General features: G+C 38.6%; 3 protein-coding genes across 3 annotated transcripts; 1 reads left to right on the forward strand and 2 right to left on the reverse strand.

The window, feature by feature from the left end:
• Window positions 1-338: 338 nt before the first annotated feature.
• On the reverse strand, window positions 339-2,952 carry LOC146452068 (FUN14 domain-containing protein 1-like). Its single transcript, XM_085098300.1, has 5 exons — window positions 2,814-2,952; window positions 2,274-2,412; window positions 1,390-1,465; window positions 1,072-1,218; window positions 339-547 (listed from the first exon to the last, which is right to left on the reverse strand). The coding sequence occupies exons 1-5, from the start codon at window positions 2,821-2,823 to the stop codon at window positions 470-472; spliced, it is 450 nt and encodes a 149-aa protein (XP_084954426.1). The 5' UTR covers window positions 2,824-2,952; the 3' UTR covers window positions 339-469.
• Window positions 2,953-3,180: 228 nt separating this feature from the next.
• Window positions 3,181-14,121, forward strand: LOC146452069 (intraflagellar transport protein 81 homolog). The gene is made up of 23 exons (XM_085098299.1): window positions 3,181-3,491; window positions 3,720-3,789; window positions 3,920-4,023; window positions 4,534-4,714; window positions 5,149-5,238; window positions 5,417-5,482; window positions 5,560-5,670; window positions 6,856-6,940; window positions 7,032-7,099; window positions 7,178-7,273; window positions 7,899-7,994; window positions 8,487-8,549; window positions 8,713-8,796; window positions 9,213-9,275; window positions 9,366-9,452; window positions 9,566-9,694; window positions 10,993-11,082; window positions 11,358-11,444; window positions 11,787-11,858; window positions 12,299-12,384; window positions 12,506-12,551; window positions 12,786-12,857; window positions 13,849-14,121. Exons 1-23 carry the CDS (start codon window positions 3,418-3,420, stop codon window positions 13,957-13,959), a joined length of 2,031 nt encoding a protein of 676 aa, XP_084954425.1. The 5' UTR covers window positions 3,181-3,417; the 3' UTR covers window positions 13,960-14,121.
• Window positions 14,122-14,604: 483 nt separating this feature from the next.
• On the reverse strand, window positions 14,605-22,423 carry LOC146452070 (UBX domain-containing protein 7-like). Its single transcript, XM_085098197.1, has 11 exons — window positions 22,043-22,423; window positions 21,540-21,604; window positions 21,278-21,346; window positions 20,387-20,496; window positions 19,901-20,047; window positions 19,460-19,550; window positions 18,665-18,718; window positions 18,485-18,552; window positions 16,473-16,923; window positions 15,673-15,752; window positions 14,605-15,092 (listed from the first exon to the last, which is right to left on the reverse strand). The coding sequence occupies exons 1-11, from the start codon at window positions 22,258-22,260 to the stop codon at window positions 14,934-14,936; spliced, it is 1,512 nt and encodes a 503-aa protein (XP_084954323.1). The 5' UTR covers window positions 22,261-22,423; the 3' UTR covers window positions 14,605-14,933.
• Window positions 22,424-22,518: the final 95 nt, after the last annotated feature.

Consider the following 22,518-nt stretch of genomic DNA (forward strand, 5'->3'; position numbering starts at 1 on the left):
CTAAAAGTTAGAACCACCTTGTACACTTTAGAATTTCATTGACTACAATTAGTTTAAAAAAAAGCTATTGTTGTACAACTTGGTCTAGATATGTTATTGTATACTTGGGGACAAGTGTCTCATGGACCAAGTTGTACAACAATAGCTTTTTTTTAAACTAATTGTAGTCAATGAAATTCTAAAGTGTACAAGGTGGTTCTAACTTTTAGGATCTGTGGAAACCTTAAAGTGCGTCCATTCAAATGAATTTACTGAGCAGTACTTTTGTGTGGTGCTGTTTTATGCAGCAGAAGGTGGTGAATAAAATCCTAAAGTGTAACCAGTGCCATTCACATGAGCGCAATTGTGCAGTACATTTATTCAGTTAGACTGTTAGTTTGCAGATTTCATTTTCAATTGGAAATTCTACAACAGAAATCAGATTATCTGTTGGTGCTCTAAGCAGAAGGCTCAGTTTATTTTATTTCTCTCATAATGCCAGGCCAAGCAGAAATCCACCAGCAAATCCAGAGGCAGCAGCCACATTACGTCGGGCATACTTATAACCCTGACAAGAAAGAAAAGAAGATTGGAGAATTATGATTAGTACAACAGAAAAGCATGGTCTATGATGGCCTCAAAAAAAAAAAAAAAAAAAAAAAAAAAAAAAAATCCACACCACTGCTGCCTAATACCATGGTTACTGACCAGACTTGGTAAACATAATTTCCCCCATATAATTTTCCCTTGGTAAAATAGCTTGGGTTTTAATTTAATTTGTTAAATAAGGTAACATATAACTGGGGCTCTCTCCTCCGCAGAGAATCCTGCATTAAAAAAGGAGTGAAGAGGAAATAGGAAGAAAACTGGAAATGGTGTCCCCCACGCTCCTCGTTGTTTCACTTTCTCCAGTCTTTTATTTGTCTCCACTTGAACGAGCGCAGAAGAGGCTTCTGCGGAGGAGATAGTACCCAGGGTATTCTAGGGGGTACATTTTCTGGCTGAGTTCTTTCCACAGGAGAAACTATAGACAATCAGGTGATGTTTGTGATTACTGCTGGTAAAATACTTGTTAAATGTTGTACTCCTTACCCTGTTTGCCAGTGCGATAGCTCCTTTTTCAACATCATCATTTTTCTTGATCTTCTTCACTTGCTTTTCAACTTTTTTTGTGATCTTATCCATGTCTTTTTCCATTCTCTTCCAGTTGATATTTATGTAGCCTGCTCGATGAGCTATCTGAGTGAGACAAAGAAATTCAAACTATTAATTGCCTGCAAATTTACTAAAAAAATGTTTTCTTGCTCAACTACAAAGTATCATTTTCCACGATATTATTGTGTTATGAGGTGAGGTCTTAAGTCAACATTTGGAAATTTCATTTAATAGTAAATAAAACAAATTATGAACCTGCAGGACAAGTATTCCTCCTCCAATGGCTGAGAGTGTGAGCTTGCCAACTCTTTTAAATAAATACCCAGCAAACCTGAAAATGGGAGAGAGGATAATGCTGATATTAATTTGTAGACATGCAATTTAACAGTTTTACTTTGATTTTTATAAAAGAGGATGGTAGTAGCTATTTCCCATTTGCTGACTCAATACTGCCCTGGCATTCATATAACCAATCCCTGCTCTTTTAAAGCTCTCCATGGCAGCTTTCTAGTCTTGAGCGCTAATCACATCAGGTCTGATCCACCTAGAGCTGTGTCAAAAAAGACAAGTACCTTATGGCAGTTTTATTTTGATATACACTAAACAGTGTCCTATTAATCTCAACTGAGAGTAAACTGTAAAATTTGCAGGGTGACCTAAGGCAGATCTAGAGAATGGAATATTATTTTCTGGTTTATGTATGAATCATTCAGAAAAAGAAACCCTTTGTTAGCTAGAGTGGAATAGGAACAATGATATCTAGATCTCCCTCACCACTTCTCCTTGCCCTCCCCCACCCACCCACCAACCCACCCAAAGGATAACCCTGTGATCTGATTAGAGATGGCCTAGTTTCCTGGAGATGCTGTTTCCAGGAGATGTGAAGGAGTGGGTGTCTCTGGTGGTATACTGAGAGCCTAAGGAACAGGCTATTCCAGGAGCAAAAACAATTTTAATTTCAGTGGGTTCAAAGGTCAGATTGGAAAGTTATGATTGTCTGCAGGTTACCATCACGATTTATAAAAAAGCATTAACATGTAATCATTGTTTGGAATTTGAACTTTTCATTTGATTGCTTATTTCATAACGTAAATCATGGGAAAATACCATCCTGCCTGTACACCCCTGTATTCACATACCAGCCTGACATTCCTCCAATAGTGATCTGTTGCACAGCTGGCCTCTCAGCTAAGTCCATGGTGATGAGCTGCTCAACTAGATGTCTTGAGCCTGGGGTCTCGATTATTTCATAACCATCAGTCTCGTCTTCTTCACCGCCTGAAGAAAGGTAAGTATATACTCAGATCAAATATATTGAGGCCATACACGACATGTACAGGCAAGGCGATAAAGTATAAGCTTAGCACCTAACGTAGGCGATATTTTCAAAAATGTTATGAGATACTGAATGGTTAACATTATTGACAATTTCATGTCAAAGAGAAATACAGTTTTAAATTTCCTAGAATCATGATTTTCTAAGGAAGATTTTAATGCTTACCCGTCAAAAATAATCAAACAGGAATTAAGAAATCTTACAAAGCACCGGTCACGCAATATAGCAATGCTGCAAGGTAAATCTTTAAACAACAATAATCTGGCAATAAACAGTAATAAAAATTCTTACGAACCACTAACTTTTAATATGAACGAGTTTAAACTTAAGAGATAATACTTACTATGTGACATTGTGACGATAAATCCGATGAAACATTCGCCCACGGCTCTCTAATGTAGGAATTTTTGGCTCATTAGTTCATGAAGTTCCACTGCACAGCGGAATATGTGACCCAATGATACAGGTGCACTCGTATGATGACCAAAAGAGAGCCTATTGTTGCTTCGAATCTTTAGCCGTTCTGCTTTTCTAACCTTAAATTTCTTCAAAGAAGACGCAAAAGAAAAAAACCCTAAAATATATACTCGAAATATAAACATTTGTGACTTGATTTTAAAGACATTTTTGGAATGCTCCTTCAGCCCTACATACGGTGCTCCCATTTAGGTCCATAATTTCAAATCTCCTTACATGAAGTCCTTACGGCCATATTGTGTGGAAGGTCTCCATGGTTTTGAACATTTTTTGGTGTTTATTTATCATTCTTCGAAGGAAATTGATAAAATCTATTCTAATTCTCATTTAATTCGACGCTTTCTGGAATAATGGTGTATTAACTTGTTGTTGAAGGCTAAATTGACCTTCAGCGTTCATTTTTGGTGTTGAAAAAAGCAAGAAAACTTGAAGCACATTTGTTCGTTTGATCGCCCTTCTTCTTGGCCGACATGAGCGAACAGTTGAAGTATATCGTCGATGAACTGAATAAGGAGCCTTTCAAGAGGAATTATAATCTGATAAGGTATGCATTATGCTTTTTGTTATGTTGAAGGTTATTGTATACTATAGCTATATAGCTAGAAAATGGCACCTTGCAACTAGCTTTAAGCTTACAGTACATGTAAGCTTAAGCCTTACATATCCACTAATGCTAATTGATCCAGGAATCCCAATGGTAATTGCTTTGAGCATGCCTCCTTTTATCACCCTGTAGTCAGTGCATTGATATAAGCTTAATTTTTTTTTTCAGTTTTGATTCCCTTCAACCTTTACAACTTCTGCAAGTGCTCAATGATGTTTTTGCAGAGATCAACCCTCAGGTAACGTCAAACATATACTTTTGTTTACTTTTTTCTGCAAAAACATTTACAAGATGAGTATGGAACACTTTTATGATTCTCAATGTAAATGCCACATTATGATAATTATCATTAAATTATTTATCAACAGCACAAAATTGACCTTCGAGATGAGGACCCTGAACAGATGGCAAAAAGAATGTTCACGTTCTTGAGAATCCTCAAATTCAAGCCCAAAACTAACGCAGGAAGTCTGTAAGTTGTATATATGCTATTTATATCAATCCAAAGAAAACACCTTTGATTTCAAGTGAGGAATGGGTGACACTTGGCAAAATTTAGTACTTTGTGACCCTTAACCCTTCAACCCCTATCATCAAAGAAATTCTCCTATCTTGTTCCCATACTTTTCTTGTAAAAGTACTGGGGAGAAGTTATTAAAATAATGAATAAAATTAATTTACCTCGGGTGATCATATCCTTATATCCCATTACTTCAGGGATTAAACAAGCATTGAGGAGAAATTTGATGCTGGTCGCCGTTAGGGCTCAAAGGGTTAATTTCACAATTTTGTAGAATTTTTGAAAATCAGCAAAGGCTTTTAAGACAGTGTTAGACGTAGGTGGGGCAGTTAGATTTTGGAAAATTGTTAAAAAACAAAACAAAAACAAAACAAAACAGAGAAGCCATCTGGAGCTGCCAATTTGCCACTAGATTTGACTTTAATTATTATTTTAATCTATTTCTTTTGTCAACCCAATTAGGAACTCTTTTCGTAATGGGCTAATTCAAGGCGACAAGTTGGTTGTTTATCCTATTCTGCAATGGCTGTTTGAAAACCTGTCAGAACTAAAGAAGAGAGCTTACCTGGCAAGATATCTGGTGAAGCTTGAGGTCCCTCCAGATCAGCTGGTTGACCAGGAACTGTATGAACTTAATGAGAATGTAAGTTTCTAATCACTTCCACAAACAGACTCAGTAGATAGGGTTAATCCATAAATTCCATTTAATTTACTTTAATTTATTTGTTGCAGAGCCTTATCTAAATCTGTGTTATTATGTAAAGTTAAGTTTTTCCATTTTCCAGCATCTTTGTAATTTATTGTAATTTTTTCCATTATGTTCTCGTGCTCGTCTTGTCCCACCTCGACTAGCTTTGTGGCTATTAAAGGGACAAGCCCCTTATATCATCTGAATTTGTAAATAAATTGTTGTTGTTGTTGTTCTCTGAATGAGAATGATCTGATGATAATGATGATGATGATAATGTCGATTATAATGATGATGACGATGTTAGTGTTGGTAAATGTAACAGTGATTGTGCAGTGGTGGTGGTAGTGATGATGATGATGATGATGATGATGTGTTTTTTGCCTCAGTATTTAGAAATGATGGAGCAGTTTAAAGAGTTGCACAAAACAGTGGAACAGCTCAGGACTTCTGGATTATCAACAGGAGAAATGAAAAAGGTCAGTCTTGAAAACATTACAACCTTTAAAAATACTTTTAAGCTTTAAGGCAGTGATCAACTTAGTAAATGAGTTAGCACTCCTAAGACTGTGTAAAGATGATACATAGTGTATTTTCACAAAGCTCTGCAATGTCAATGAATTAACCTGAACAAATTATGTTGAATTTTGTTTTTAGGACATAGTGAACATGGAAGATGAAAAGGAACAGCTTCACAAAAGACTTGATAGAATGCAAAAGAAGGTATGATCATTACTCAGTAAAATGAGCCTTCCTTAATCTTCACTTGTTAATTAACAGGGTGATAAATTCAATTTCAGGTTGAGAATGTCAGGAACTATGAGAAGATGTTACAAGCGGCTCGGAACTTACGAGTGGAAAGAGAAAAGGAACACACTCTTGCTCAGCAGAAACTGGAACAGAAGAACCAGGTGATTAATCTTGCTGAAGACTGTAAACTCCTGAATATAAACCCCTCTGAAAATACCCTCTCCGGCCCCTGAAATGTGGTCTCCTAACTTCTGCCATAAGCATCCTTTGATAATAAGCTCCTCCTTCATGTAATGTATCAGTCAATTCCAAGCGCGATCATCCCCCCCCCGGGCAACCCCCGGGCATTTGACCCCTGTTCGGCTCCACATAGTGGGGCATTTGACGCGAATAGAAACCCGACCCATCGGGCATTTGACCCGTCGAAAAAATGCTGGTCAGCGGTCGCATAAATTGTCGGAATGCTTACTATTTACTCGTATATTTTGCGTCAAACAGTTTTAATGTAGTAAGCCATTTAATACTACCATAGAGAAGCGTTCCAACAAATATATCTGAGATTGTTTTTGGCATGGCGGGGTTACATATTGCTCTTCGCTTCTCATTTTCAGTGGTATGTCCAAGTTCCCTCAAGCTTCGTTCTCCCTTTGCTCGGCGTTCGAAGCTCGACTTGTTGGCATGTCTAGGTTTCATAACATATTGTTTTTTATCATTGTTCTTGTTATCACACGTATTAGCAAACTTCATGTACATTAAATAAAAAAGAAAAGCGAGTATCGGTACATATATCGTTGAACTCTCTGTTAGTTGAGTTTCATATGTGATGTTATGCATTATCTTTAATAATAAATTGTTTTAAATTTATTAATGTATGAATTTCGTTGATTTTCATATAAACAGAGCTAGCGAATACAAAAAAAAAAAAAAAAAAAAAACCAACACGATGACTTTTCAGCCCCAACCAGTGGGGCATTTGACCTAGAAATCGGCCCATATAGAGGGGAATTTGATCAGGCATTTTTAAAAAAGTCAAATGCCCGGGGGTTTGCCCGGGGGGGAGATGATCGCTTTTGGAATTGACCCAGACATAAGCCCAAGTAGGCCTACGTTTGGGTTAGCCTTGAAAGACCTTGTTTTTGATGCCATTTTTCCCATTTTGAAACAAAAACTTCCCTCCAAATAATAAATCTCTCGTGGATTTTAACCTTGACAGGAAAAGTCATTTCATATAATGTGAGTGCAGGGGCTATATTTGGAATTTTACAGTATCTTTCATTTGAATCATCACAGTATACGTATGACTTTAAACCTCATTGATTGGCTTAACCATCTTTGTTTGATGGCAGTTTGTGCACTCAGACCAGCGTTATCAACGCATGCAGCAACAGTTAAAGGATATGAGGACCCAAGGTGTTGGCACAACTGGTGCAGGTAAACAGTAAAAGTTATCACACTTTTCTATTAAGAATTCCATTTTATTATCTGGTGGGTAACCTTGTTTTGTTCTTATTCTTACCTACAGACCTTATAAAGAGGCTAGAGGAAGAAAATAAAGTCAATATGTATCTCTGCCAGGAAAAGCTTCCAAAGGTAACTTCCAGGTTCAGGTTAACACATTTGTTACACTTAATTGTAACGTATATTAATTTTTGCTGTTTGAATTTAAAGGAGTTGGAAGGGAAGAAGAAGTATGCACATGATCTACAGAAGGTTGCTGATGAGCCAGCAATGGGGCAGACAGATATTGACGAGCTCAACAGACGAGTAAGATGCAGATAGATTTTCTTTTAGTGAAATGACTCCTTAACCCTGCTAGACCTAAGGTCAATCATTTTTACCCTCTTTTTTGTAAGAATGTCAAATTTTGTGGCCGAGGCTGAACTGAAACTGGATGTTCTTATTTTTGTCATGCTTTGAGCCTGAAATGTTCCCAGCATGTTCTTAAGTTACATGGTATAGAATTTCCAAAAACTGATATGAACGTGACCAGGAAACCTTAAAAAGACCATTGTGCGCTGTATCATACGTCTCAAATTCGGTTGACATACTTACATGTTGTTACTACATATTCTTAGCTCAAAAAAAAAAAAAAAAACGGGTGCAGAACAGAATAAAAATACTTTTAATTATGTCTTAGTCTCAATGCGAGTACATTCGTGGCATGTTCTTCAAATCTTGGTCAATTGCAATCTCAACATTCTTATAAAAAGGAGTGTATTTATCTGAGCATATTAGAGAGAGATGAAAACAGGACACACTTTTACCAGAGCTGCAAATTATGCTCAGTAGTACAGTATTGTCTATCGCTCACTGTCTCATTTCTTTTGCACAATCAAACATTTAAGCCATGAAAACAAAGTCCAACGTCATCATTTTAATAAATTTTCAGATCAAGCAGCTCTCGGCGGAGATCAACTCATTGATTGAGAAGAGAATGGTCAGAAATGACCCAATTGATGACAAGCTTTCACTCTTCAGACAGCAAGTATGTTTGTTCTTCTTCATTACGCTAAAGCTAACCTAGGTTATTTGTATGATTTTTCAAGTTATGTTTTGAGTGAAACAATATACCTTAGCTGTCATATTGACACTCCCTATAGCCAATCATTTGCTCTCATTACTTTTCTGCTACCAAGCTTTCATCACATATCCCACTTATAAATTTTGGAAGTAATAATTACTTCCAATTATCGATTGCTTCTTTTGGTGGAAATTTTGTTACATGCCTGGTTAACAAATTAATTTTCCCTTAATCCAGAAGTTGTCTAGATAATGAAACAGTAATATTTATAATTCCAGTCCACCTCACCAAACATGACTTCTTAGTTTGGTCTCACTGAACATGGTGCCATATACCTCATTACCCATTAATTCACATGAGACTTTATTTTATGGAATGATTGTAAATGTACCTCAGTTTGACCCTATAAAAGATACAAAGTTTCAATTTTATCTCACTTACATTTTCTTTCTCAAGGCCTCCATCATTGGACGTAAGAAAGAAGCCGCTGCAGAGAAACTTCAGGAGGCCATGGATGAGGTAGGGTGATGATGATGATGATGGTGATAACAAATACTTTATTTATACAGTACTACCAAGATAGATCAGCTGAATTAAAAGAAGAATGGCTGGTATGAACCTATATGCAGATAGATCATTAAACATAAAAGGCTTGTCTTACTTTATTGTGTTTAACTTTCAGGTTGCCAATGCAGAGAGTGATCTGCAGAAAAAGAAGGAGTTGTTAAAGGAAAGTGAAGGATCAGAAGTGTTGAAAGGAGATGAGGTATAACTGCAGTTGTTTTATTGTGTTCGATGAGAAAGAACACACTCCTCATACAGATTGGAGTAGACATTGTGTGGGACAACTTTTGAATGAATGAATCTTGGGACACAAATCTAGCATCCCCTCGCAGATTTTGCAGGGGCAGTTGACATCATCACCAACTTGGCAAAGAAGAGAGAGCCTGGTGACATTGAACGCCACCCTGATCTTTGATTATTACTCCTATATAGTGTATGTAGAGTCTTCGACTAGATAAATGCTTGCTATTTTAGAAGGCCCTAATTCACTCTCTCAACTTGATCTTAATATTATTCTTATTCCTTAATCACATGTTTTCAATGTATTTTGTTCTGTTCACCTATTGCAATTATTGTCTGCGTTAAGGTAATGAATCAATTGTCTTGTCTTGTTTTCAGTTCAAGAGATACGTGAACAAGCTGAGGGGCAAAAGCACTGTGTACAAAAAGAAACGACAAGAGGTATGAAGACTAACAGCTTTGAACAATTATATCATTAGACAAACAGTTACTTTTTCTTATCGTCAAATTTGTGCCTTTTTTTATTTCCAGTTGGCAGAGCTTCGTGCAGAGTATGGTGTACTTGCCAGAACAGAAGAAATCTTGAAGGGAAAGGATGAGTCATTTCAGGAACAACTGGTCAGTGATTAAACACCTAGGTTAACCTAAATTATTTTAAAATTTAAAAACTTTTTCGTTTATTGACTGTTGTGGATCTGATTATTGTCTTATACTTTGTTTGTTCTCTGCAGTCTAACTTGGAGGCCAAAAAGGGCGTGTCAGGTTACCATGAGACACAAGAAGAACTAGAGAAAGTGTCTGCAAAGAAGAGTGAACTAGATGAACAGAAGGGAAAAACACTGGAGGACATATCTGAACTGGTAGGGAGGGGAGGGACATAGCCATATGAGCAATACTAAATATTTGAGGGGAGGGGAGCTGGGAAAATGGGGCAAAAAGGGGTCAAGAACTGGAAGAAAATAAGAGAGTAGTAGATGTGACGTGCTACACATCAGAGGTTGGAAGGTTGGGATACCAGGGGCCAGACTGTTTAGAGTACCATGAGACACAAGAGAACGTGAAAAGGGGTGACAAAGGATCGAGAAATGGTGGGAAAAATCTTAATGACATCTCTGAACTAGTGGAGATGGTAGACAGCATGTACAATGGGACACCTTATTAGATGGCAAGAGAGTGGGGGAGATGTGAGAGGAACTGGAGAAATTTTGATAATTGAGAACTGGAAAAGAATGAACTCTGAATATCAAGGAAAAATCCCTGAGCTGGTGTCAGGAATGCATCTAGAGTGGAGGCAGGGTGGACAATTCCGTGGAGTAGACAACCTAATTTAAGTCACTCTGTAAGGGATTGGTTGGATATTGCCATCCAGGGGCCCGTTTCTCGAAAGTCCCGGTAACTTATCGGGCCCGTTAAGTATATTTTTAAATGTTTTTTCGCCGATTACACAACGATTACAGACATGGTACTTCGCCAATGTTTTCATAGAATAATAAGATTTTAAAATTTAGTATTCAAAGCTAACAAAAACTGACTTCTGTTAAGAAACATTTGTCACCAAAATTACTTATCGTGCCCGGTAAGTTACCGGGACTTTCGAGAAACGGGCCCCAGGGCCCAGTTGCTCGAAACTTGGTTAGCTCTAACCCGGGTTAAACACCTTGACAACCTATAGCTTTTAATACCTCTTAACAAGAGACTATGAGGTAAGAGAGCGAATCCCCCATACATGCCCCTCTTCCTATGAAAATTTTTTTCAATCTATTTTTGTTTGTGTTGCTATTTTAATGTCAACATCTTATTGGTCAGTTACGGTGACGTCATTTAATTTTAAACTCAATGGCGGATTATAATTTCCCAAAATAGCATGGCGCAAACTAAAAAAAGATTGAAAATAATTATCATGGGGCACAGGGATTCGCTCTCTTACCTCATAGTCTCTTGCTCTTAACCAATGGTTAGCGCTAACCATGCTCCGAGCAACTCAGCCCAGTTTATGCATGTCATTATGGTTTGCACGTTTTATGAGTTGGACAAGTGAAAATACAACATATAATGCGAGATTGATTAACTGACTGAAATCGAGCATTGCATAATTTTGCGAGTTTCTTAAACATTACACTTTACAAAGTGGGGTTAATCTTATTATTATTTTCCTCAGGTTCGGCAACTGAATGGCACAATTGCAGATAAAAAGAGCGCACTGGCACCAGTCATCAAAGAACTCAGACCCATGAGACAAAGATGCCAGGTAAAGGGACGACCCTCAAATTCCTTTTGAATATTTTAAAATATATAATTAACCAATGGGAATAACAGGATACTGTGGTGTTGAACCACCAATTTGACGTGATTAACGCATTGTTAAATTTGTAGTGAAATAGCATCCAATCCAAAAGGAGCAATAATCCTTCTTTACGCTGTGGAAGCCATACTTGATGCATAAAGCTTCGCGTCACTTGCTGTCCTTTTATTTGTTATGAAGGACTTACAAAACACGTACTTAATAATCTAATCTATCCACAGGAAATGACAGGAGAATACGAAGAAAAGAAAGCAGCTTACGAGAATTTAGCGGCAGGACTGGAAAGCAACATGTCTAAACTCGAACAGGTATGAGCGTTGATGAGCTCAAATTGATTTGCTCGTCGTCATCATCATAATCTTCTCACTGTATTGAGCGCGGAGCACTAATTGGGGATACTCGCCAGATACAATTGGAATTTGGAAATGTTGGTTTTTGAGGAGAGGGGGAAAACGGAGTACCCGGAAAAAAACCTCTCGGAGCAAAGGACGAGAACCAACAACAAACTCAACCAACATATGACGCCTAGTCTGGGATCGAACCTTGGCCACATTGGTGGGATGCGAGTGCTTTTACCACTGTGCCATCCCTGTTGCCCTAAATCACCATTTTGTAATGCGTCTTTATGAAGAGACTCTTTGTGTTTGTAGGAAGTCCGCGGACTTCGTGAGGAGCTGACACACGAGGAAGGGCGTTACCACTACTTGCACTGCATGCTGAAGGTAAACAAGCTAGAGATTGTCTGGCTGTGTTTTTTGGTTACCGGTATATCCCTCTCTTGTCTTCAGTGGTATACCGATTCGAGACCATGTCGCATCAATAGAACGGAGAAATCTATTGTGTAATTTATACATAGTGGTAAGGTTGATAGCCGGATCAGAAGTGCTTACTGATTCTCAGAATTATCGCTCATGAAAGTCGTTGTAGATCGTCAGAATCCTTCAAGTAACCTAAGAGTTCGACCAGTCAATGTGTGCACTGTACGCAAACTGACACGCCTCACCATGTCCTCATTTACCCGAAGTGACTGAAAGTGGCGTGGTGTTGGCACTTCACAAAAGGTTTTCTTCGTGAACTCAGATAATTCCTTTTTTACCTTGTGTTTTGGTTAAATGCATTTTTATAAGAAATTTTAATTAATGTATTGCTCTGTAAAATGTAGGTACTTGAGGTGCAACAGAAGAGAATCGATGATGAACTGAAGGCGTACCGCTCCGCGGATACCGCTGATCGTAAAAAGTCCTTCAGGTATGCCGTTATTTTGCCCCTGGTGACGAAACTCTTTTGACAGAAGAAACTTTTTTTCCCGAGCCTTGCGAAGACTTGCATGCATGCAAATCACATACTCTTTGTTCGTTTTTGTTTCCAGGGAACAGTTTACTAAAAAGATTCAAGAACAGGAAAACTTGGGAAAGGTAAAGCCGTTTAACACCAATTTGCTCCTGCGCGCGCAGACGTCTCGTGTTTCCTTTGAGCGAAACAGGAAAAAGGAAATGTGTACACGCAGGCTCCATAAACTAGAATTGATCTTCGGGTATTGGTACTTGTCGATCGGGATATCTCGGAAATGTCGAGAAGTCTTCGGGTGTTCTTCGCCAAAATCCGTTTCTTTATTACACTAATCATGGTTTTGTTCTCTTCTCTTTCAGAGTTTGCGCGATAAACAGAAGTCTGTGCGAGAAAGCCAGGCACCGAACATGAAGCAGATGAAGATGTGGAGCGTAAGTATAGTTTTCTTGTTGAGCACTTGCCAAAGGAGGGGTGAAAGCCTTAACTCCAGGTATGAAGCGTATGTCGAGTGCTCGAAATGACGAGGTAAACAGAGACGGCTGGGAGGAAGATATGTCTGGCCACTGGGAGATATGCATGTGGTGCGGATACCGCGGAACTTCGTATAACGTGGGACTTGGAGGAAAGAAACGGGGGATGCGCGGTTTCAGAATTTTAAAACTTTTTGTCTCAAGGGCTTATTTTCTTTGACGCAAAAGAAGGTGGATTTGGAGAGTACGGGAACACTGCCAAGATCAATATCCCATATCTACAGGGGTTGAAGACGAGTCGGGAACTTAGGAGACGAATTGTATTGTTATTTAGTCAGCAAAAGTGATAGAAGGGAACGAATCTCAATATTGAATCGCAACCATTTGCAGATAACTCCCTCTCCCGTCCGGAAGCCAGAGTTTCTCTTATAGCGGAGCCGGGTTGTGGAATAACCTATCCAACGATCTTCGATCAGGAAAAAAAAAATCCCTACTGATGATTTTAAACTTCACCTGCGTCAGCACAGTTTTGAATGAGTTTAATGTATTTTACACGGCATCCTTGGAAAGCCGAGCAGCTTTTAGTATTTTAGTTAGTTGTATTTTAAGTCCGTTTACTTAGTTTAGTTTGCTGTAGTTAGTTTACGTTTTTATTATTTTAAGGACATTAATGTATGCTGAAGGATTTACCGTGCCTAAATAAAGTTATCTATATAGACCTTAAAATCGTTGCGATGCAAAGCTCCCCCCCCCCCCCCCCAACCAGAATATACACCTGCGAGGCCTTAAACCGGGGGATCTCAGATCTGTCTTCTCGGACTATGTATTAATGCAAAATACTTCTAAGTTGGCAATGGGTGACTCGACAGCGAGAATTTTGTGAAACTATAGGATTTTTTTCGATCGTAGGGTTATGTCAAATCTTCCTTAAAACACGTTTTGTTCATTGCAGGATCTTGCAAAATTGTTGGAGTGCAAGCGAAACTGTATGTCGAAGCAACAGGAAACACAAAATGGAGCGGTACACCAGGGGCAAGATGGAGAAAACTTCTTAGTCCTATGAGAAACAAACAAGCTGACTTCTGAGTGCTTACTAACAAAATTGAACTTATTCAGTTGTTTATTGCTCGCATCGATAATCAAATTGTAAATGTTTTGATGTTTATTTATCTTGTCATGTATGTGGGCCACGATGCTGAATAAAACACAGGTATTTGAAGTGTAATTCGTAGTAGACCTACACTTTTCAAAAACTCTTTTATCGCTGGACCCTTATAACCTGTAGCTGTATTGTTTTTTAGGGCTGGAAACATTGTTCTGTTGTTCGTTCTTGACGTTACAAACGATGCAGGTCGCCCCGTAATTTGTCAATTTTCTTAAATCGTAATTCTCACTTGTCTGTTGTTTACCTCCTCACAGAAATATGGCTGTTGTAGGAGACAAAATATAAATGGTCTTCAATAGCCTGTGTAGCTGGCGGTATTGTAGGCGCGCGTGAAATAAAGTTTTGGCGGCGAAACCGCGATGAGAATGGGGAGGGGGACTCTCGCTGCTTCGCCGCTCGCTTCTAGCGGCTCCGCCGCCAAAACTTTATTTCGCGCGCGCCTGCAATACCGCTGGCTACGCAGGCTAGGTCTTCAATTCCTCTTGCTATATACATAAAGCACGCAGCTGGAGAAAACAGGACACTGCAAAATCTCTACTGTGTGGGTTATAAGACAAAAGTATCAAACAATTTAATGACAAAATATTTTATTCTCTTTGTTAATTTTCTCTCATTTACGTATTTCGGGAAAAAAAACTCTTAGTAATCAAGTTGCTTTAGACGTCTAGATCACGACGTTACGATATCTTATGACGACTTATGACGATTGACCAGCACTCGGAAATTCCTTGGAAGCGTTCCTCTAAGTAACATGTCCCTCTTCGTAACATCTTCGGCAGGGTCCGTAGACCTTCGGCAGCTTCTCTCGGCGGATCGTGAACTCGCAAAGTGAGTGGTCAGTTTTCGGTTAACCACAGTTAGCTCACATCCCGTTATCTCTCTTGAACAAACACAGTTTCTTGAGGGAAAAGTCCCGCAGACTTAAGGGTCGTGCCGAAATCCAACGAGGTCAGTTTTCTTCGGGGAAAGTTGGTTAGGAGTTCAAAGCGTTCATTCGGATAACCTTCCTTCTGTACCATCATAACAAGATCCTGAAAAACGAAAATATAAAGCGAGAATTAGAAGAGTGCTTCGGTAGAGCGATGACCGTGACGGAGGTGCAATTATAGTTAGAGGTAACGACGAAAATGTACTGGCCGAATCTAGCGGTATTGTAAATACGTCTGTAATCAAAGACAGTTTGATGCAGAGCCGTGAAAACGAGCAGACAAGCCTCGATGGAAAGAGGAGAAAAAATAATTGAGTTTGTGAGGTTACACAGCTCAAACTTCACCTTCAGGCCAACAATGCCGCCGGCAAAGAAAAGCCTCACTCGCAGACGCTCTCAGCTCGTCACGCAATCTTTCCTCCCCAACGTGACGAGCCAAAAGATAGCAACGAAAGGTAAAGAAAGAGATTCAACTGAAAAGGCGCATGCTCCAACGCCGTGAAAGTACTTGAGATTTTCATTTTACCATCATCAGAGGCCGAAGGGCAATAGAGTTAAACGTAAAACAAGAGCAAGTGTTTGAACTTCAACTCTCGGAGAATCGCCTTCTTCGACTTACGCCTTCCTTTAGGCCCAGCCGTTGACCATATATCCCTAAAGAGTGTTTATTGTGAGCGGCTCACCTTTAACGTCGCTTCAGCACTCAGAGACATATGAGTTCGAGATCCATTGGGAAAACGCACCATGATTTTACACATCGGTCCTGAAAGGGAATGTAGTGCACATGCTTCAGCATCGAAACAATAGTACTCTGCCTGCACACCAAAGCGTATTTCCGTAGGTTTTTATTTTTTGCGTTTTCGCTTTTGCCGTGCATTTTTCTCACTCATTCCAATTTTTCGGTGAAAAAAGCGCACACCTGCGGCCGCACGGTCCAAGGTCTGAATTATCGTGTTGATTCCTTAGACAACAAGCTTCTTTCTCTGCACTTAGTTGACTAAAATATGGGTCTAAAATTATGGGGGAGGGGGTATAAACCTAGTGATAGACTTGCATCTTTTCCAGGGGGGGAGGGGGAGTAATAACACTCCTACTCATGCTATCGTTGCTGAGAAGGCCACAATGAAACTCATGCGTTGCACTGATCCTATTCATCCATGCAAAAAGATTGATTTCTCGTACTACCCTGTAACAGGGATTCAAACCGTGAAGGGCGTAAGAAATGCAAAGCATTAAAATAAAGACAAATAATTAATCGTAATCGGAAGGTCTTAGGTTCGACTCCTAATAGGAGCACTCGGATTTTTTTCCGAGTATGCCTAGCTCATTTACTGATTAATACATCATTCTCACTAAAGATAAATTGTTGCCAGCACTCGGCTTTCTCTCTCTCAAGGAACCGATAGCCCTCTATCCCTTTTCCCCTAACAATATATATATTTTTGCCCGTCATCTCAATCTTGTCCCCCGAGTTATCACTCACCCGCTTGCTCGTGCGTTCTATCGTTTGATGAATCGACTTTATTCTCCGCTTCGGAATAATCGCTTTCACTGACCTCTACCTTGCTTTTTTCCGTTTTACTTGTCTTTGTCACAGATCCTTTACCGCTTTTTTTCGTCGTAGAACCATTACTGTTCAAATGTTCACTTTGTGGTGCCTTGCTTTCTTTTTTACAAATTTCTTGAGTCCTATCCGCAGATTGATCACAGTCTATTTCTGGTTTTCCTTGAGCCGTAACACTTTGTTCGCTTGCACTCTTTTCCGGTGATGAACGCTCCACATCAGAATCCGATTCGCTAAATTCCAGGTCCGCAAAATCTTCGTCTTCATCATCGCTGCTTGACTCAGTTTGTTTTGTAGAAGTTGTGCAAGCTAATGAAGCTGCGATTGCCGCACGAAGCTGAGAATCTTCTGATGCATCCACAATAGATTCCTGATAAAACAGAACGTAAAGTTTGGTTCTGGAATAAGTAGGACGTCTAAACAACCAACAACACAACAGCCAACAATTTTTTTTGCACACAATTGCAATTACCAGCATTTCAATTAGCCCCCCTCGCAGACGCTCTTTTGGCTTGTCACGCAATCTTTCCTCCCAACGAGACGTAGAGAAAAGATTGCGTGATGAGTTAAAAGAACGTCTGCGAGAGAGGTTACATTTCAGTGTGTTATGAAGTTGCTTATGGGTGACCTGTTACTCAATTCAATTGGAATAAGGAATTAGAAACATGCAAATTTTTTCCATTCTACAGAAAAAATTTGCTGTTTCTAAAGTTGAGGCAGCGCGAGTTGTCAGAACCTTGAGACGAACAAAATGGAAAAATTGCTGTGTTTGGTGAGTATGGAGAAATGAAAAACACAGCTTTAAACCAATCAGAACACTCGAGCAATCTGAACATTATCCTTTAAAGCGCCTTTGAACATGTGCATGGAATTTACGCTATACAGCTATTTCAATTAACGTTGTCGGATCAAAGCTAAAAGCTTAAAGACAAGACTGAAAGTTTACGTGGGATTTTTATGAATAAATTTATCAAAATTAGTCATGTCTGGAGAAAACAATAGGTTGTAATTAGCAGTACAATGACCTGCACGTGCAGGGATGATTTTGATGAAATTATTCATAAAAAATAATCCCACAAAACATTGCGGTCTTGTCTTTTAGCTTTATTTTTATCCGACAACGTTAATTGAAATAGCTGTATACTGGTGAGTTGCTGTAAGGAATAACCTTCACCTACTGAACAAAAACTATGGCGTCCACCACAGAGAAAATTCATAACGCTAATACCGGAAGTTATTTTCAGCGCATTAAAGTTTTGGAAATGGACTTCAAATCCTGCGATCCACAAAGTTTTAGTGTCTACAACCTCCTGAAATATTTTAAATAACCAAGAGTCTCTTGATCATGCACAAAAGTGAATGAATCAATATGAAACGGTGCACTGAGGAAAGAACTGAGAATGTGCCACTTACTGGACCGTTTTGAAAGAAATCTGAAGTGTTTGACCTAGCGGCTTCTTCACAAACTTAAACATTTCTGTCTGTCCAAGTGTAACAATCTTGCACATTTTGCTAACGCACTTAATTTGGACAGTCATAACATTAACTTGGGGTGCTTACCATTTACATGGAAAACCCGGAAATTCCAGTTGGAAAATGAAATGGTACGCATCATTCCATTTGAAGTACTACTGAAATTATGGGCTTCTGGTCAAAGTGATGCATTTTTATTACTCCTTTGGTGCTTTGGGGATTTACAGCTCATGTTCATACATTTTGCATGTTATCCATCTTCTGTTAAGACAAGCTAAATCATTTCGCATTTATGCCGAAAATTTCCATCCAGGTGGTTTGCGTGAATGGTAAACACCCTTGGTGACATCCTTTAAAGGTATCACATGTTATGGGTTTAAGTCACAATGTTGAAGTATCAAGTTAGAAAATAATAAATTATTAGCCACCAATGTTGGAAAAATTCTCGTGTAACTCACACTCCGCCTTTTCTTGGCTGGTGGTGTTTCTCCTTCCAGTGACGGATGTTCCAAAACAAATGCTGTGGCTGTTGGAAAGAGAAAAAAGCAATAAAAGTTGCAAATTAATTGCAGAAAATTTCTTGACATAAAAAGCATACTAACAGTGTAATATTTACAAAAAATAAAAAAAAGACATACCATTTTCACAGAATGATTGAGCATCCATAAAACCCCATTCAACCATTTTCTCTCCTGAAAACACAAGCAAGTCGTATTAAGCAATATTGATAAGAACAAGTTGTCAAAACGTTAGTGAGTCACCACTTTCCTGATGATCGTAGAAGAGACTGTTACAAGTAGTTAATGTAAATGATCTAATAAAATAAAAGCGCATTCTCTAATAAATATCCTTTATCTAATGTATGCCTTCCCCCTCCATAGTAGGTACAGTACTTTGTGATAAATGCACCCCTCTAATAAATGCCACTTTCAAAAATAAGAGAAAAAAAGTTAACTCTAGTAACCTTGTGGACAATGAGGCCATTTGGATCCCTCACGAATTATGTATTGACAAGGCCAATAAAATGAAATTAGTCACTTTTACATAATTTAGACATTTTGATAGAAAAAATGAAGCTCTTAAGATATTGTGCAGTTCCAGAAGAAATCCATACCACCCCATTGAAGGTCATTGGAAATTCCTAGGGAAGGGGGGGGGGGGGGGGTCTTAAAAGTCAAAATTTTAGAAACAAAGTATGAAGCTGAACTGGAATTTCCTAGGGGGAAGGGGGAGGCAAACAAAAAACCTTCTGTAGGGGGAGTATAGATATTTTCTGGAACTGTACATTCTATAGCTGTAACAAATAGTCAAATTGAAAATTTCTCTGTGCTTCTCTGAAAACTCCAGGGATAAACATTTTCCTCAAATAAATACCCCCTTAGAAATGAAAAATTTAATGCATCATTGGATGTTTTCTAGATTATTTGCCATACCTGTTCTGGGATCAAGTATAGCCAAATATGGATAAGATGCCACATGATAAAACTGGATAAATCTTTCTCCTTCGTTGCTGTCTCTGTATACCTGCCACAAACCAAACATCATCATCATCATCATCATCGTCAACATTGCCATCGTCATCATCATCATCATTATCATCATTACTATCAACAACATCAACATCATCATCATCATCATCTACTTCTATCCAACTGGGGAACGAGGTTTTACAAATCACGTAGTGTTCCATCCTAATTTTTCTACTAATTAAAATTACAGCCAAGAGAAGAGAGCCAAAAAGCACTGTCTGGTAAATCAATGGTTTTAGGAACAGATTACAATTCACTCCTTGGCAGCCTCCCAGCTTCTGACCAGGAACTCCCCTCACCCCTGAAGAATGCCTTGCTAAATACAAAGTAAGATACTCTCCTCACCTGCCAAAGAACAAAGTGTTCCTTGATAATATTACGTACAGCTTCGTTACTCCACACATCCCTGTTTAACTGTTGGCATGGAAACTCTCTCACATCTTGAACATTTACTAAAAGCCATTTGCTGTGTTCCTGTCCATCAATCTTAGCCTAGTACACGAAAAGTCAAACACAGTTTCTAACACAATGGAAGTAGACAAAATACATAATTATGCTTTAACCATTCAAATTCCATGAGTGATCCAAAGCTTAAAACAGTCAGCTAGTGAATAACATTTGTGTTGATTTACCAACAAATTCTCAGAACATAATACAAAAATGTTTGGAAATCATACGTCTAGTATTAAGAATTGCCATTTCGATATTGGGACTGTAAGGGTTGACAGACAAGGGAAATTATTTTTCACATTCTTTCTTTTTTGGTTACACATTCTACTACCTCTAACTAACTAAAAGATTATTTCCAAAGGGAAAAGGTTGATTACTAACGGTGTCAAATGTTCCTTTATGCAGCAGATCAATCGGAGGTCGGAATAAGTCATGTAAAGTCTTTTTCTTTCCTCTTGGAAGAGACTGATTGTCCCCAGTTTCTTGCTGTCCTGAATAATAAAACAAAGGTTTCACAGAGACAATCAACAAAGGAATGGTCATATATATATCTCCTTGTGGCATTACTTAAAATAGATAACAATTTTGAAAAGAATTTGACCCAGTTTAGTCAGACTAAACTCCAGCTTTTATACATTGAGCTGACAGTAAATTAGCCAAATCACCAGATACTTTTCTTGACATTTTACATACTAGCTTCTTTGTGTTTAGTTTGGAATTTCTGTATTTATTTATTTTATGACTAGTCTTAGTAAAAGAGTAAAGATTAAAGATGTATCTGAGCAGGCAGGCAGGCAGGCAGTCAGCCAGCCAACCAGTCAGTCAGTCAGTCAGTCAGTCAGTCAGTCAGTCAGTCAGTCAGTCAGTCAGTCAGTCAGCCAAACAGTCAGCCAGCCAGTTAACCAGTCAGCCAGCCAGCCAACCAGTCAGTCAGTCAGCCAAACAGTCAGCCAGCCAGCCAGCCAACCAGTCAGTCAGTCAGTCCGTCAGTCAGCCAGCCAGCCAGCCAGTCAGTCAGTCAGACTGTCTGTCTGTCCATCCATCTGTCAGTGAGTGAGTGAGTGAGTGAGTGAGTCAGTCAGTCAGTCACTTCTCAATCAGCCAATATATCAACCATTCTTTCATTTGGGACTCCAGCTGGTAGCTTACATATTTAAATCTGCCAGGGCTTCATTCTATTGGGTGCTAAAAGTGATAAAAATGGCATATTAACCTAAGGAAACTGGGTCACATGTCCCAGGGCGTTGAGGTCCTGGGACCCAATCTACTTACTTGCTTCCGCTTGGAAATCTCTGAAGGCATCAAAAACTGATTTTGCTTGCCGTCGTCTTGTTGGATATGCTAAAAAATTAATATTTGTCAACACATTAACTAATATTTTAACTTGACAAAAAGTACAAGGTACAACATAATTTTTTGAATATTTTTCAAAATTTGTTAAGTTAAAAGCAACTATGCTAGACCTGAAAATAGCTATGTATTTCTTACAACTCATTACCATATTTCTGTAATTCGGAGATTTATGATAACTTACCTTGGTAAGGTTCCACTAAAATTCCCCGTGTCTGAGGAATAGGTGCTCTCACATCATCATCAGTACTTTATAAGAAAAAAAAATAAGGAAATTACCAAAAATAAAATTTCTTATTTTTTTAAAATTAAAAGTACAGATATATGCAGTTTTGGCTGGATTTTATTGGGATTAAAATCAGAACGTCTGGAGAGCTCTTTTAAATATTTCATACACGATGCTTGATACTCATTTGGTACTAAAAAATAGAGCAATCGAAATAAAATTTTAATTTCAGTTTCTTTAATTTATAAGAATTAATGAACTGAAAGAAGAAGATTCAATGAACTGAAAGAGACATGGCCGTGTTATGAAGTGAGCTTATACAAGGTCAATCGATTTCACTTTCTCTCAAGTTATAGTCAACTCTTCTTGACTGTGAGCATTTCTAGTTAGATATAAACACATAAGAAACTTAAACAAGCCTAGTAAGATGATACAAATATTTATTTCAAAATACAACTTACCCACTAGCACAGCCAGGTGCACTCGATCCGTGTGCAGAGATGTTAGAACTCGTTGCGTGTGTTTGTGGATCTTCGCAAGAATCTAAGTGCATTTCCACTGCCATTTCCAAGTTTCCATTACAAGCTTCGAGCAACGACTTTGCGATCGCTTTTGTAGCGCCTGTGACACTCACAAATTGATCGACAAGACTTGGAGATACTTTCGTCCTCGTCGCCATTTTGAAAACCTTCAGACAGATGAGCGCGGGAAATATCTTCAGCTAGGGTGGGGACAAGTAAAAAATCGTCTCAATGCCTCTTGTTTAGTAATCTTTTTCGAAAGTAGCCAAAAAGATTCCACAACAGTAATTTGGAAGTTTTAGATACTCTCTTAGCTGTCATAAATCCTTCTAATATAATTTTAGAATTTTTACGTCACAAAATAATTGATTTAAGTCGATTTTACCCCCACCCTGACAGGAGTCTTGGGGCTCGCA

Source organism: Pavona decussata, unplaced genomic scaffold (genome assembly GCF_977016875.1).
Source record: "Pavona decussata unplaced genomic scaffold, jaPavDecu1.1 SCAFFOLD_381, whole genome shotgun sequence".
NCBI classification, from domain to species: Eukaryota; Metazoa; Cnidaria; class Anthozoa; order Scleractinia; family Agariciidae; genus Pavona; species Pavona decussata.